The 16,336-nt window shown below is 40.1% G+C and overlaps 1 protein-coding gene across 2 annotated transcripts in view; it reads left to right on the top strand.

Annotated features, from left to right (window-relative positions):
* The window catches only part of AR (androgen receptor), a 217,214-nt gene that overhangs the window by 173,738 nt on the left and 27,140 nt on the right, over nucleotides 1–16,336 (top strand). The window contains exon 4 of one of the 2 annotated variants that reach the window (XM_086387521.1): nucleotides 3,587–3,663. The exons of the other annotated variant lie outside the window; for it this stretch is intronic. Within the exon in view, the coding sequence (XP_086243647.1) occupies nucleotides 3,587–3,648 (62 nt within the window). The 3' untranslated portion in view covers nucleotides 3,649–3,663. Of the gene's footprint in view, nucleotides 1–3,586; nucleotides 3,664–16,336 lie in introns of those variants that run through there. 2 annotated transcript variants of the gene reach the window in all.

A 16,336-nucleotide genomic window follows, 5' to 3' on the forward strand; every position in this document is an offset into this window, starting at 1 on the left:
CACTACTCCTAGACATAGCATGCAGATGCTCTACAAGTGGTTTTCCAGGCAACCACATCAAATGAGATTCAAATATTTGAGAAAAATAAACTTTATTTTTTGCTTGGCTTACTACAGAGAAATCCTACAATTGTGGTCTACAGTGAGGAGGAAAAAACAGGGCTGGGGGTAGAGGGAGAGTGCAGAAGGACAGCCAGGAAAGTTGACAAAGGAATTGTCAAGATGAAATATTCTCCATATGAATGTTATCACAACATTCATGGTGGTGGGATCACTCCAGGGTGAGGATTCTGATACACTCAACTCTCAATTATTTAGCCCTCTCTGAATTATGTATAAGAGATGGGGGCTTCCAGATAGACAGCCCCTTAGTTTTCCATTTGCTGATACTAATTGCAAACCTGCTTTAACACAGGTAAAGTTTAATGATAATAAAAGTCTTCATAACATTTGGGCCCAAATCCTAAAATTAGTTTCATGTGTCAACTAATATCGTATACTGTAAAGCATCTGTAACATGATTATAGTGAACCCCTTGTGAAAAGAAGTATGTATATAACAGACAATTTCACTAGTCCATATAGCAGTCTGACATAAATCTATAAATTAATTTCTTGAAGAGAGTGGTAAACTAAGTTTTCAAATTGATTTATTAAGGTATTCAAATTTGAATGACCTTGGTCAACACAATGAAAAGAAGCTGAGAAGTGGTGTGGCTGGCTCTGGTTTCAGTTCCCTTTTTACATTTACTGAGTGTCTCCTATGTACAAGGAACAATGCTAGGCAATAGAGCTTCAGGCAGGCAAACTTCAAGAAATGTCCACAAGATACAAGGATTCTTGATGTTTTGTAAATGGTCTTGCCTTGGGAGTAAGGCAGACCTAGGTTAAAGGCCCAGCACTATTATTCACTGTTCCCCCTCTAAGCTTCAATTTCTTCATCTTTAATTTAGACATTGGAGAAGGCAATGGCACCCCACTCCAGTACTCTTGCCTGGAAAATCCCATGGATGGAGGAGCCTGGTAGGCTGCAGTCCATGGGGTCTCTAGGAGTCGGACAAAACTGAGCAACTTCACTTTCACTTTTCACTTTCATGCATTGGAGAAGGAAATGGCAACGCACTCCAGTGTTCTTGCCTGGAGAATCCCAGGGACAGGGAAGTCTGATGGGCTGACGTCTATGGGGTTGCACAGAGTCGGACACGACTGAATCGACTTAGCAGCAGCAGCAGCAGCAGCAATTTAGACATACCGTTCTCACGGAGCTGTAATAGGGATCTGATGACATGATGAATGTGAACATCCTTGGTAAATGACAAAGTGCTAGACAAATGTAAGGAGTTATGATAGTAAGGTCAGTGGTAATTTAGCTGGTGAAGCTGCTCACAGCACTTCCCAGTTGGTATTAATCCTGAGTTACTTGGCATGCTCTATAATATGTAATAGCTCTAACAGACAGATCATTACCAGAAATCATCTCAAAACAAAAGTATTATCAAGATCCTGCTTGAAGGAGAACAATGTGGAGATTCCTTAAAAAACTGGAAATAGAACTGCCATGCGGCCCAGCAATCCCACTGCTGGGCATACACACCGAGGAATCCAGAATTGAAAGAGACATGTGTACCCCAGTGTTCATTGCAGCACTGTTTACAATAGCCAGTACATGGAAGCAACCTAGATGTCCATCAGCAGATGAATGGATAAGAAAGCTGTGGTACATATACACAATGGAGTATTACTCAGCCATTAAAAAGAATACATTTGAATCAGTTCTAATGAGGTGGATGAAACTGGAGCCTATTATACAGAGTGAAGTAAGCCAGAAAGAAAAACACCAATACAGTATACTAATGCATATATATGGAATTTAGAAAGATGGTAACGATAACCCTGTATGCGAGACAGCAAAAGAGACACAGATGTATAGAACAGTCTTTTGGACTCTGTGGGAGAGGGAGTGGGGGGATGATATGGGAGAATGGCATTAAAACATGTATAATAGCATATAAGAAACGAATCGCTGGTCCAGGTTCAATGCAGGATACAGGAAGCTTGGGGCTGGTGCACTGGGATGACCCAGAGGGATGGTATGGGGAGGGAGGTGGGAGGGGGGTTCAGGATTGGGGACACATGTACACCCATGGAGGATTCATGTTGATGTATGGCAAAACCAATACAATATTGTAAAGTAAAAAAAAAAGAAATGTAAAAAAAAATAAAAACATATTATATTAATTAAAAAAAAAATATAAAAAAAGAAAGCCAATTCTAGTAATTAAGGGACTCATACAGTATATTCAAGTACCATGTCAATGAAAACCTAAGTATTTACCCTCTTAGATACTATTGTTTGGGAAACAAACCTTTCCATTTTGCTAAACTTATCTCCATATTCCCTGCTTCCCTGCTGAAAACCCCTCCCAAGTTTATTTTTATCTTGCAATTTCAGTGTATACTACAACTTTACCCAAAAATGGAAAAAAGACAGCAAACATCAATACAGTGATCCTTTTGAATATACTAATAATAGACTTCCTTTTTCATAAGATGTGGGTTTAGCATCAACATTTTGATCACCTTGAAGGAGGATTTATATAATTTTGTTTTATTTTTCCTATCGCTCAATTCAAAATTATATAATATATTCCAAAATGGCAACTAAGAATGTGGTTTTGGGTAATTCCTTTCTCCCCTCTGAGGCTCATTTTTCTCATCATAAAAATAAGGTAATGAGCTTCACCAAGGAACTACCTTTTAGGAACTACCATTTTGTAATTCTGTGTCTAAGCTCACAGAGAAAGAATTGTAGCTGTGACAGTCCTTTTTTGTATTGTCTATTCACTGTCCCAGAAATATAGATTAGTCTAGACTTGTGTACTTTGACTCACATAGTGACTTTAGCTACCTCTCAGTTCAGTTCAGTTCAGTTCAGTCGCTCAGTCTTGTCCAACTCTTTGCAACCCCATGAATCGCAGCACGCCAGGCCTCCCTGTCCATCACCAACTCCCAGAGTTCACTCAAACTCACGTCCATCGAGTCAGTGATGCCATCCAGCCATCTCATCCTCTGTTGTCCCCTTTTCCTCCTGCCCCCAACCCCTCCCAGCATCAGAGTCTTTTCCAATGAGTCAGCTCTTCGCATGAGGTGGCCAAAGTACTGGAGTTTCAGCTTTAGCATCATTTCTTCCAAAGAATACCCAGGACTGATCTCCTTTAGAATGGACTGGTTGGATCTCCTTGCAGTCCAAGGGACTCTCAAGAGTCTTCTCCAACAGCACAGTTCAAAAGCATCAATTCTTCAGTGCTCAGCTTTCTTCTAGTCACACCTAAGTAATATTATATTGTGTGTCTAGACTGTATGGATAGGTTATGGATGGAGTGGGGGGCAGAAGGGCTGTCTTTGTATCTTAGAGAAGCTGGCACTCTGCAACCGATGGCTGCTTGATCTTGATGCTTCAAGGTCTCTAATTTAGCTTTCTCTGTAGTGTTTGGTAATGGAATCTCCTCAGCTCAGAGATACTTAAAACACATACCCTTTTGTTTTTGCTTCCAGGCCTCTATACCTGTTGATTCTTATTGTTTTAGCTGTTCTTACTGTTTCTGAAAGAATCCTGGAGGTCGTTGGATTCTCAGCATGGTTTCCTTAAAGACTACCTCTAGGCTCTCAACTGCCCATCTACAACAAGGATAGGTTTTCTTTGAACATGATTTGTTTCTTCCTGCTTTGGAAAAACCACATGTCTCTAATTGCTTCAATAAATCTAACCTTCTTGCCTACTCTTCATTTAGAAATTTTTTAAAAATGTAACTGTCCAAAGATGCACTTTCTCTCTGATGAATTAACTGCTGTTTTTTTCACAGTTCATAATTTAAGTAAATAGAGTCACTTCACTTTTCTCTGTACTTCTCAATTATATACTCCCAATTTTCAAGATGGAATGAGAAAGAAAAAATTACCTTTACCCACCATATTCTTCCCTGGCTCTTCTTTCTTTCTCATTTGCTTTCCTTTTCCTCCCAAAATGTTATTTATTTCTGTGTTAAGCAACTCTTGAATTCTCAACTTTTAATAAATGGCATTGGCCCCTGCTTATGCCCTCCTCTCCTGAACCATGGAAGATGATAGGCCTTTTAGGAATTTCAGGTAACAGCCAAACCTCAGACGTGGAAAAGAAACACGAAGCCCCAGAGCTTGTGAAAACTGGAAGTATGCAGCATTTTCTTGGGGTTACTCTAACATATTTGAGAAGTCTCATTCCTTCTAGGGGGCTAAACTCCACACTTGAGACTCAAAACTATTAACAGATCTACAGGTTTTAACAACCTCCATGATTCTCTAGTTGAGAGGATACTCTGGTCTGATGTTACCATGAGCACTACAAAGATCCTTATCATTTTCGAGTGTTGACAAGAGCCTTGATATCAGCTCTTTCATCATTCCCCATGCTCATGGGCAGCCCACCACTGCTACTTCTGGATCAGATGCCTTGGATGCAGTAGAGTGATTCCAGTGCTGAAATACCACTCATAGCCTGATTCTTCAGGAGACAAGTTTCACATTTATTCATCCGTCTATCCATTCATCCTTCCAACCAGCCAACTAGCTAGGCCTTTCATATTTCCATCCTTCCATTCATCTAGTTATCCATTTAACAAATATTCCTTGAGTGCCAGCTATGTGCCAGTTTCTGTAGTAAGCATCTTATGGGAACATAGATGAATAAGATACAATCCCCGCCCTCAAAAAGTTAAATAATTGGAGACCGGCAGTGATAACTAATACAGCTTAACCTTAAAGAATAAATAGGAAATTACTGGGAAGAAGTTGAGTGAGGTAGAGGGAAAGGACATTCAAAGCAAAGTGCACAGTTTGAATAAATGCAGAGAGACATTTTAAATAAGCATCGAGGTTTTGAGGAATAACACAAGTATTAATAGTTTAATATAGCCAGATTTGAGCTTCCTTGGTGGCTGAGATGGAAAAGAATCTGCCTGCAATGTGGGAGACCTGGGTTCAATTCCTGGGTTGGGGAGATCCCCTGAAGAAGGGGATGACAACCCACTCCAATATTCTTGCCTGGAGAATTCCATGGGCAGAGGAGCCTGGTGAACTATAGTCCATGGAGTCACAAAGAGTTGGACACAACTGAGTAACTTAATACTTTCACTTTTACTTTCATGGCCAAATCTGGGGAAATAGGGAAGGCAAGCTGAAACCACACTGAAAATATACTTGGTTATTATGCTAAAAGGTTTGAACTTCAGGCAGTTGAAGAGCTATGACATGGGATAGACATGTTCACATATCCATTTTATTTGCATGTTTGTTTTTTAAGAGAATTAGTGAGGGCCTAGGTTTTATAAATGGCAAGCCACTCCAGTATTCTTGCCTGGAGAATCCCATGGACAGAGGAGCTTGGTGGGCTACAGTCCACGGGTCACAAAGAGTCGGACATGACTGAGCGACTTCACTTTCACTTAAGTTTTATAAAAGGAGATAGTAGCCCAGGTAGTGAGAGATAAAGAAATTTCTAGCATCAATTTTGTTAAACATCTAGGATTACAGCTTTGGTTCCTGGAGTTAGTTGCCTCTGTTCAGATTGATACATGCAAGTACTGACCACATGCATAAGCCCTTCCCTTGTACAAGCCTGTTGCCTTGATCTAGGCCAGTGCTTCTTGGTGTAAGTTCTGAGAAAAAGAGTTCTGTGACATGATACATGAAAATTTATTTTTATGATTTAATAAGTTAGGAAAACCTGAATATTATAGTCTTGATCAGGAATATTTACAGTGCATGTTATCCCATCACAGACCTTGTCAAATATTGCACTAAAATAACCCGAGGAGCTTAGTAACTCAGGATTCCCAAATTTATCTCACACACAGAAACCTGTTTTTATATAACACCTGCTAATATCCTATAAAACTGATGTTTTCTGGAATGTACTTTGGAAAACTTGGTTATAGATAAATACTCTACCCTATAAGTAGATGATACCACTAGCCCAGGTCATGTATTTATAGATGTATACATCTACATGTATATTGCTCACAAGGAGAATTAATTAAGAATGACTTCATGACCAAGAGCCAACAATCTTCACCACATCTCAAGAGTATGCACCAATGCCTTCTAAAACAACTAAAGTAAACCATGTTGGGTACGTAGTATTATTGTCATACACAAAGGATAAGATATAATTCAGGCCAAAGCAGGGTTACTAAGTAAGTTATCTAATGGTCATAGGTACATATTCCTTACCCAAGGAGCATGCTAGATACATTATTTCTGAGAAACATGATGACTTCTAGCATCATGCAAAGTGATCACTAAATATTTTGGCTATCTAGATATTCTACCCTAAAGTTTAGCAGTTCTTTTTCTCTGACTAGCATTCCAACATCCACCCAGAACCTCATCATGGTGCTACCACATACCTTCATTATTCGTGTCAGGGGCCTAGAAATCACAAATTTTAAGACTTTGCGTCTCACTGTCCACTCAGTGATTGAATCCCCTCAACACCCCTTTCAGCAAGCAGCAGAGTATTGAGTATCATGAAGACTTAACAATGTAAAACTCAGTTAATGGAATTTCTTCCCTTCTACTTTAACTCTGTAGATTAGAGCCCCATAAGTCTCTAGGTTGGAGATGCAAGCAGTAAGTCTCAATTCTGAGAAATGCTACTCCCCACACACATTTCTTAGATACTTAAATAGTCCTACAAATCTGCATAATTAAGGCATGCACAGAGGAGTATAATTACCATATAAATTTTGACAACAACATGTACATGTTGCTCAGCAGTTACAGTTTCTGGTTTTCTTTTTTTGTTTTGGTTTTGTGTTTTAGGAGGTTCTCTGTATAGTGGAGATAGCTTGATGGACTAGGATACAGACAGGCCTTGTTTCTCGTCCTAGCTCTGCCACTTACTATCTTGATGACCTTGGGTAAATCATTAAATCTCTCTGAGCTTCACTTTCCCCAACTCAATTTCCTAACTACATTATGGGAATAATAAAATCTCCCTTACAAAATTGCGGTAAATTTATAAAGAAACTAACACATAGTAGGTACACAATAAATATCACTGTACTTCCTTTTTCAGATGAAAATTGGTCTGTGTGCTCCCAGTCACCACTGGAGCCTGTTCTCTTTGCTATAGCAGTGTGGATTTTGGCACTGGTTCCTTGGTTCTCCAGTCTCTGAGTTTCCCTTGAATTAACCCTTGTAATCTGTCCTCCAAAGCCAATATTGCCATCTTCCAGTTGGTTACATACATATTTGGTGACATATTGGAGGGTAAAAGTTATCTTTCTCTCTAATTGTAGTTCTCAAGTGAACTTTTATATGGAATTACCTCCAAACCACATTGTCTGGGACAGCATATATATGCTGTAGTCTGTCTCTGAATATTTGTTTTTATAGAACTATGGTTAGAAGTAAATAATTTTCTCTGATCATCAAAATTGATGATATCTGGTTCTGAATAAGTATCACACTTGTAAAATCACCACTTAAAATCCTTGAGTTTTTAAAGTGTAATAGCAGCAGATTTTATTGTTGTTTACTTTTGCTGTGAGTGCTCCAAATTCCCTCAGTTGCTTTTGAGAGAGTAAAATGATGTCATAGGCAATATTTTTTGAAGGTACTATGCGGAAAACTAAGAGTACACAGCACACAATAGGTCATATATACAAAAGCAGGTATTTTCCAAATATAACAATTTAGAAAAAAGCTTCATATGAGCTGATAACATAACTGTATGAAAACCTTCTACTTTTGATTTAAGAAAAGTGCCACTTGTTCTTACAAATTGGAGAATGTATTCCTTAAGATCAACAAAAGTGTTTAGAATATTTTCTTATTGTCCTGAACTTCTACATAGACAATTTACCTGGGAAAGATGCTTTTTTAGAGACTTTTGTACATCCCTTGGGATCATGTTTATGTGAAGTAGAACTAAGGGGAAAACACACAACCATCCACAAACCAGTAGAGCCTTCAAATTGTCTATTACCAATAATATTTCCATGGCAATGGGTATATAGAAAGTAAACTGCAAGTGGCATGGCTACCCTGGATCACCTCTTTTAGAACCAAGTTCCATTCTCTTCAGTCCATTTTATCCTTGCTACAGTTTTTAGATCTCTTAAGCCTGGCATAGAATGTATTTCTTTTCACTGTTTAATACCCCATTGGACCAGTGGTTCTGTGGCTGAAGTGAAAATTGATTGTTGAGGGACATTTCAGAGTTTTAACAGTCAGTAATTTAAAAAAAAATGTAAGCACCAATCCTGAAGAAATCACCTGCAAAAAACTTGGACTGGAACTTGGAACTAAAAAGAAAATCTGGATCTTGACCAAGACAAAAGTTCACCAGCCTGGGCCTGCACAGTGTGGTGTATCATGCTGACCACAATGAAACTGGAAGAGACTAAGGAATCTCACCAGGGTGGAAAATGAGGCATAGAAGCTTTGATTAGTGAGCTGTTAGGTGCAGAGACATTAATTTCGAAGCATTCCCATCTCTAGGATGAGTAATAATGCTTGTAATAGTATGGGATTGTTTGGCTACTACAAGAAATTCAGAAGACCAAATAGGGAGACTTTGTTGGCCTCTGAGTGGCTATAAGGAGACTGTTAAATTTCACCTCCCTTCTCTCCCCCCATATCCTTTCCTCTCAACCACAACCACCACTTAATTCTTGCCCAAGAGGCACATACAAACACATATATGTCCTTTAGTATATGGATCAATAAAGCAGAAAAGAAAGAGAAAGAGGAAAAGCCCCCAAAACTCCAAATAAAGAATTTTCCATTTCCCAGTCTCACTTCTGTCTTACAGGTAGGAAATGAGAAGAAATCTCTAGTCCAAAATGGCAGGCACTCCTTCTCCCCAACTTTGCATTGCTGCCTCCTACATCAGAGATCTGACTCAAGTATCTGATTATGGAGCCAGCTACCATGCTAACACATCTTCAGATTGCTATGTTCACCATATTAGAAAAATTCCAGGTTAGATATTGCAAACATCTCATAATGACCAGACACTGAAGAAAGGCTGACCTGATTTGCCTTATTCAAAATGAGGGTTCCAGAGGCTTTTATTGGGTATCCTGGAGACATCTGGAATGAGAGACTTGGGGACTTAAGCCCCTGCTCCTCAACAGAAGCTCTGATGTTGGGGTTGGGGACTACTCTCTTAGTTGATTACTTCTGCCAGTGAGGCTGATGGTATTTCCCTACCTCATAGCTATGTGAGGACTAAATAGTAGAGTTACCAATTCATGTAGCCATGACTATCATGATTATTGTTTTCTATAATATGACGGTATTAGCAGAAGGCCCTTTGATTGTTTTTGATCATATATGGTGGCATCAGGCACTGACTCAAGTGGATGCAGTGAAGCTCTGGTGCAGTTGCTTGCTTTCCAGTGTGCTACTGCTGCAAAGAAGCTTAGCTAATGGGACTCAAAGTGCTGCTTTGAACAAGGAGCCACTGTCCCTATCTGAGGCTCCTGTGGTCATTTTCACTTGGTTGTTTTACAATTCACAAGTTTCCTCTTACCTCTATTTTGCTGGACCTCTGCCATGGAGTTTGATCATAACCTTAGGCTCCATCATTGAGCTGAAGGTAGTAGATGATCCATACAAGTTCAGTAAACACAGACCAGATTTCTGATTCCCCTGGAGGAACACCTCCAAGAAGCTAGCCAGCCATCTCTTCAAACAGACCAGGAGAGTACAGTAAGACATTCTTTTTCTCCCTATTCTCAAAGTTAATGTGACTTCCCTTTTAGCAGTACACATACACTTGAACTTTTCATAAACTGAAAGAAGGCAAAATCTAAGAACCAGTGCCTACTTTCTTGTTTTCTATTGAAGTTAAGATGACGGAAGAAAGTTGATAAGATTTTACATCTTCTAGCTTTAGTGCCCCCACACTATTCACTTACATCATACACTTGCTTCTCCATCAAGTGTGATGTTTTGTTCTTCTCCCAGGCCAGCCTCAAACTTTGCATTGATGTAAGAGGAGAGAGCCTTAGAATTTACAATATTTTGCTATGCTCTGTCTCTGCCTCAGAGACTTCATATTGAAGCTAGCTTCCTTTTGGTGGATGTGGAATCTTTGAGGCCAGGGGCTGACAAATGTGAGGGTCAGAAGCACTCTTCCAGCCTTACCTGGAGCCTGCATTTTCCACCCTCTTCCTTCTCCACTCTCCACCTACACACACACACACACACACACACACACACACATCTCTCTCCTTCCCTGACTAAACAACATTCTGGAGAAAAACCAAGGAAAGACTTCAAGGAGGGAAGAGAATTAATTTCCCCCTCTTTGGGGCAGAATTTTAATCTCCAGGCCAACAAGAGTTCCCTAATGTGAATCGAAAGGCTAATGTGGTTTATTTTTTAACTGCTTTCTGTTTGTTTGAATGTTGCATATTTCTTCTAGTGAATTTTCCTTTAATAAAGCCATTAATACACCAGTGGTATTTTCTTATTTACAACAGACTGACAGAATTAATGCTGTTAACATTGGGCCTTTTTTCTTTTTCTTTTTTCTTTCTTTCTTTCTTTTTTTTTTCTCTCGTTTGCTTTCCAGGTCATGCTGACCTGTTCGGCTTGGACTGTTTCACATTTGTTTTTAATGTCAGTTTAAATGTAATTGTAAAAGCATGTATTCTCTAAATTCATGTAGTTACTTTTTCCAGTGGAAAAGCCTGATATGTGAAACCATTTCCAGGCTCTGCAATTTCACATTAGCAGGTTTTGGGTAATGACCTTGTGCCCCTCACCCAGAATGGTATCTGGACAGTGAACCTCTTTCTTCTGGCTCAGTAGTCAGAGAGAGGATACTTGGAAATATTTTCTGCCAGATCCTGTGCTTTGGCAAGCATGTGCAGCATTGCATATCATTCTATTATTAATTACGTTTACTCCTTCATGAACTAAAAAACATTAGACTAAATAGTCCAACATAAACCTTGAAAGATAAAATTTGATATTCTTTTCCCTGGCTATCCCTCTGACTCAGAATTGGAACTGGGAGAATGGGGCCATGAGCGGAAAGACCAAGAAGCCTTCTTGCCTGGGAGAATTTGGCCTATACTTGTTTGTGTACACTTACACTTGGATGCACCCCCTACTAATCTCTCACTCCATGCCTGCCAAGAACTGGCTCTGTTCCCTGTCTCTTATCCCTGTTCTAGTTATTCCTCACTCATCTCCAGCTGACCCTGCTCCCCACTAACATGCTACCCTACTTGATAAAATTGAAAGAGTACTACCCAAGAAGTCAGGATACCTGATTCTAGTTCCTGCTCTGCTACTATATAGCTGTGTGACCTTGGGCAAGACTTGGCTTTGGCCTTCAGTCTGCTCATCTTTAAAATGGGGGTTAGTTTCAATAGGAAAAGAAGAAATAGACAAGACTTGGGGCCTTCAAGCATCTTGTTGGCAATGGAATCTTTTCTTCAAACAATATCTGATGTAGAGCCCCAAATGAAGATACAAAATAAAGCACTGCTTTGAAAGAAGGCAGGGTTATTGGGGTCACATGCTCACCCCACTTTGCTTCCTCTCAGGGCCCTTTAAAAATCTTTGGGGCTCCATTACTGCAGTAGATGTATGTCTGGGGGACCTTCCAATTTGTTTCTCTCTCCTAATTGGTTTAAATCCCTGTCAAAACTCTGTATGTTTCATAAGTTAGCTTTTTCAGAAAGAAATTCATCTACTTGAGATAAAGGAAATGACATGTAGTGATGTGGGGTTTAGCAACTAGCAAGAGAATAAAAGGCATCATGTATTGTCTTATGGAATATATTCTGTGCTCAGCACCTTACATATATTCTCTTAGGTAAAGTTATAACAACTCTGTGAGGTAGATCTTATAATTATCTTAGGATTCTTAAACCTGTCAGTATGGTCCTCAATCTTTGGCTTGAAACCAGTTGCCCAAGATGGAAGACAATATTTTATAGGTTGCTACCCTAAACAGCTTTTCAGAATGTTGTCTAGCTAGAGATTCCTTCTTGGAAAATGTCATAGCCTGCCCATTGGGATATACTTTTATAAAATTCAGAGCACTTTCATTTGAGATAATCTCACTTTCTCCTAATAATAGTCTTATGCGGTAGTCTGATCCAATGAGAAAAGTGAGGTGTAGAAGGAATCAAGGTATATGTTCAAGTTCAGATACCTCATAAGACTGTGACTACCACTACCAATAATAAAAATCCCTTTATTGTGAGTACCATTTTAGAATTCTGATGTCATGATTGCATTCTGCCTCCTTAAGTTCAGTGAAATTTTTCACCGTCCTGTGGTCTTGGAGGGTTCTTCTGGTGGTGCTGAATCTTCCCTTTACTATCAGACACCACCACAGTGTCTATATTCCTCATTAGCAGCCTTATTAATTAGGTGCTAATAGTTTTGCCAATTTATAGATGTGGAAATTAACGTACAGAGAGGTTAAGTCTTGCCCAAAGTCACATAGCTAGTGAACAATTGAGCCTGGCTTAACCCTGAGGCAGTCTGACTCCAGGTTATTTGCTGTTAACTACTACACTTTATACATATATCAAGAAACTAAAAGCAAAAGAAGGAAAAGGATATTCTGGAGATCATACAGCAGGCTCCCCTGGATCTTAATCCAGTGTTCCTCTGAATATCTAAGCCTAAAGTTGTACAGTGAGATCCCCTGACTCTAATCCTAGTGGATGGAAAGATGGTTGGCATGATATAAGCCAGAGGCCACAAATTGGTTTTCCACAGGCCAAAATTGACTTGCAGAATTTTGTTTGTCTAGCATAAACAGACTTAGACTGCCCCTAGGCAGGGCATCAATCACTTTCACTGTCCCCAACCCACCTTATTTATGTTTACTAGGCTGTTTTAACTCATTTATGTATCTGTCTGACTAGTGAAGATATTGAAGCTCATGACCCATAGATTTAAGTATTATAATATATAAGCACCTGCGTGCGCACGCGCACACACACACACACACACACGTAATTGCAAACATTCACATAAGTACAGCCTAGTCTGGTTTCACAAAGAATTTGAAGCTCTACACCAAATGTACCTTTGTGTTTAGTCAGCATTTAGAATTACACTTAAGACCTGAATTCAGTTTTATAGGCAATTATGTGCTGAATAAACTCAGCTACTTTTTTTTTTTTCATTTCATAATGTGTCACTCTTCCCTTCTCTGCCATTTCTGGTTCTCTGTTAATCCTGCTGTCCCTCCTTCCCCATATCCAGGTTTCATTGCCTGTAGTCCAGTCATTCTCTACTCTTCAGGAATGGATGGAGAATTAAGGAAATCATTTTGGAGGGATCACTAGAATGTGCCAGGCATTATCTCTCATTTAGTTCTCATACGTGTCCTAAGAAGTAGGTGGTGGTACCCCCATTTTACAAATGAGGAAACAGAATCTCAGAGAAACTAAGCAATGGTCTCAAAGTTATTAAGCTAGTAATTGATGGAGCTGTGGTTTGAATCTAAGATTATCTGATTCCAAAGCCTATTACCTTGCCAATACCACACTTTTTGTAAAGAAAGTGTATTAGTTTTCCGCTTCTGCATAACAGGTTACCTCAAATTTAATACCCATTTATCAGCTCACGGTTTTGTAAGTCAGAAGTCTGACACAGCATGACTGGATTCTCACCTCATTGTCTCACAAGGATGAAATAAAACTATGAGCCAGACTTCATTCCAATCTGGAGTTCACAGTCCTCTTTGAAGCTCATGTGATTATGTCAGGATTCAGTTCCTTGCGGTTGTATGATTAAGGTTTCTGTTTGCTTTCTGGCTGTCCATCAGAGGCTGTTCTTATCTTCCAGAGGCTGCCCTCATTTCTTTCCTTGTGAATCCCTCCAGTTTCAAAGCCTGCAGTCTTCCATATGTTGAGTCACCTGAGTCCATGAATATCTCTCCAAAAAGAGGCCAGTACCTTTTAAGGCTTATATGATGAGGTCAAGCCCATGAAGCATAATCACCTTCAAAATTACCTGACTTGTGACCCTAACTAAATCTATTTCTTTCACAACAGCACCTATATTAGTGTTTGACTAAATAACTGGAAGAAGGCATGTGTACACCAGGCATGGGGAATCTTGGTGGCTATTGTAAAAGTCTACCTATCACAGGAAGTCATTATTTTATGCTTCAAATTCCATGGTGAGATCCTAAGAAAAGAAACATCCTTGACATTAGGGAGAGGAACTTGGACTTTCTAAGACTTTGGAAACTTCACCTCACCTTGCCTGTTCTCTGTCCATAGATGAGAAAACCTCTATCTTGAGGTACCAAGGAATGAGGCTATAATAGTGCCTAATGGTCACAGTGGCTGTAGAAGCTACAGATTAATCACATCTACTTCTCCTGAGGAATGTACCTGGTTGGAAAAATCATTCTCTGTTGTTGTAGAGACAGCCCTCATAGGGGTCTAATGCCACTAGGCTGAAAAGTGAATTCCCAATAGGTTCAAGGCAGCAAGATCCAGGCATCATTTAAAGGACTCCAGTCCCCTAAATATCAGGTACAGACAAGGACATGCCTTGCCAATGTCCCTTTCTTGTCACTGTTTTGATCTATGATTGAAAGACAGGGAAGAGATGAAAAGCAGCTCACACGCTGTTAGAACTATCCACCTTTACTGTCCCCTTTAACCAGGCTTCACTACTCAATTTGAGCAAACCAATGGGTCTCTGCCATAACACAGGGGCCTGTCGAGCCTGTACCTGGCATGCAAGAGTTAGATCTGGCTCTGGGGCTCAGGTGCAGGAGACACAAGGGGTGTGGGGGCAGCCTTCATGGATGAAAACAAGGCCTTGGGCATTGAGTAACAGCTGAGACTAGCAATCCTCATTGTCCAGCATTCCAAGTCGTCTAGCAACATGCTGGCCTCTGCTGCAGACAGAGAACAGAGGATCCCCAGGCAGAATGAATGGAATCTGATTTCAATTATGTTCAGTACAGTCACTCTCTTTAGGCAGAGAGGCCAGAACACCTGGTGCAGCTTGGGCCACTGTGGCCGCAGGGACAGCATATTATACAGGTCCTGGAGGCAAGTGGGAATGCAGCTTCTCTTCCTCAAGCAGATGCCCTATAGGTCTAAAGGAGGAAGATATGAGAATACCAGCCAAGTTTTCATTAGCACTATGCAGAGAAGGGGAATTATTTTATATTGATGCATTCCCCCCCCCCACCCCGAGTCTCTACACATATTGAACTTGCTTGTAATGAGTTTGCTTAAGTCCACGAGTCATCACCCCACTGAGATCTGAATCACTGGTGGGAGAGTCAAGGTGACAGAGTGTATACCTTGCTAATTGCATCAGCACCAACTGTCCTATGTGTCCCTCCACCTTTTAGAAAAACCATGGATTCATCTATACACTGTTCATGTGATTTTTTTTTATCAATAACATGAGTAGGGCATGACAAATGAGACAGCTGCCCCAGAGTACAGTCTAGATTCACAGCACTATTCCATAGAACTTTGTAAGATGAAAGCTATGTTCTGTATCTGTGCTGTCCGGTATAGCAGGCCACAAGAAACATGTGACTTTTGAGCACTTACACTGTGGCTAGTCTCCCATCAGGAAGCTTCCATAAGCCTCTGATCCTTTTCCATCAGAGGGCAGACATAATGAAAACCACAATCACAGAAAACTAACCAATCTGATCACATGAACCACAGCCTTGTCTAAATAAATGAAACTATGAGCCATGGCGTGTAGGGCCACCCAAGAAGACGGGTCATGGTGGAGAGTTCTGACAAAACATGGTCCACTGGAGAAGGGAATGGCAAACTACTTCAGTATTCTTGCCTTGAGAACTCCATGAACAGTATGAAAAGGCAAAAAGATAGGACACTGAAAGAGGAACTCTCCAGGTTGATAGGTGCCCAATATGCTACTGGAGATCAGTGGAGAGATAACTCCAGAAAGAATGAGGAGATGAGACAAAGCAAAAACAATGTCCAGTTGTGGATATGACTGGTGATAGAAGTAAAATCTGATGCAGTAAAGAGCAATATTGCATAGTAACCTGGAATGTTAGGTCCATGAATCAAGGCAAATTGGAAGTGGTCAAACAGGAGATGGCAAGAGTGAACATCAACATTTTAGGAATCAGCGAACTAAAATGGACTGGAATGGGTGAATTTAACTCAGATGGCCATTATATCTACTTCTGTGGGCAGGAATCCCTTAGAAGAAATGGAGTAGCCATCATAGTCAACAAAAGAGTCTGAAATACAGTACTTGAATGCAATCTCAAAAATGACAGAATGATCTCTGTT

The sequence above is a fragment of the Bos grunniens genome, chromosome X, assembly GCF_055505025.1.
Source record: "Bos grunniens cultivar Pamir isolate PY7600 chromosome X, Bosgru_T2T1.0, whole genome shotgun sequence".
In the NCBI taxonomy this organism is placed as follows: domain Eukaryota; kingdom Metazoa; phylum Chordata; class Mammalia; order Artiodactyla; family Bovidae; genus Bos; species Bos grunniens.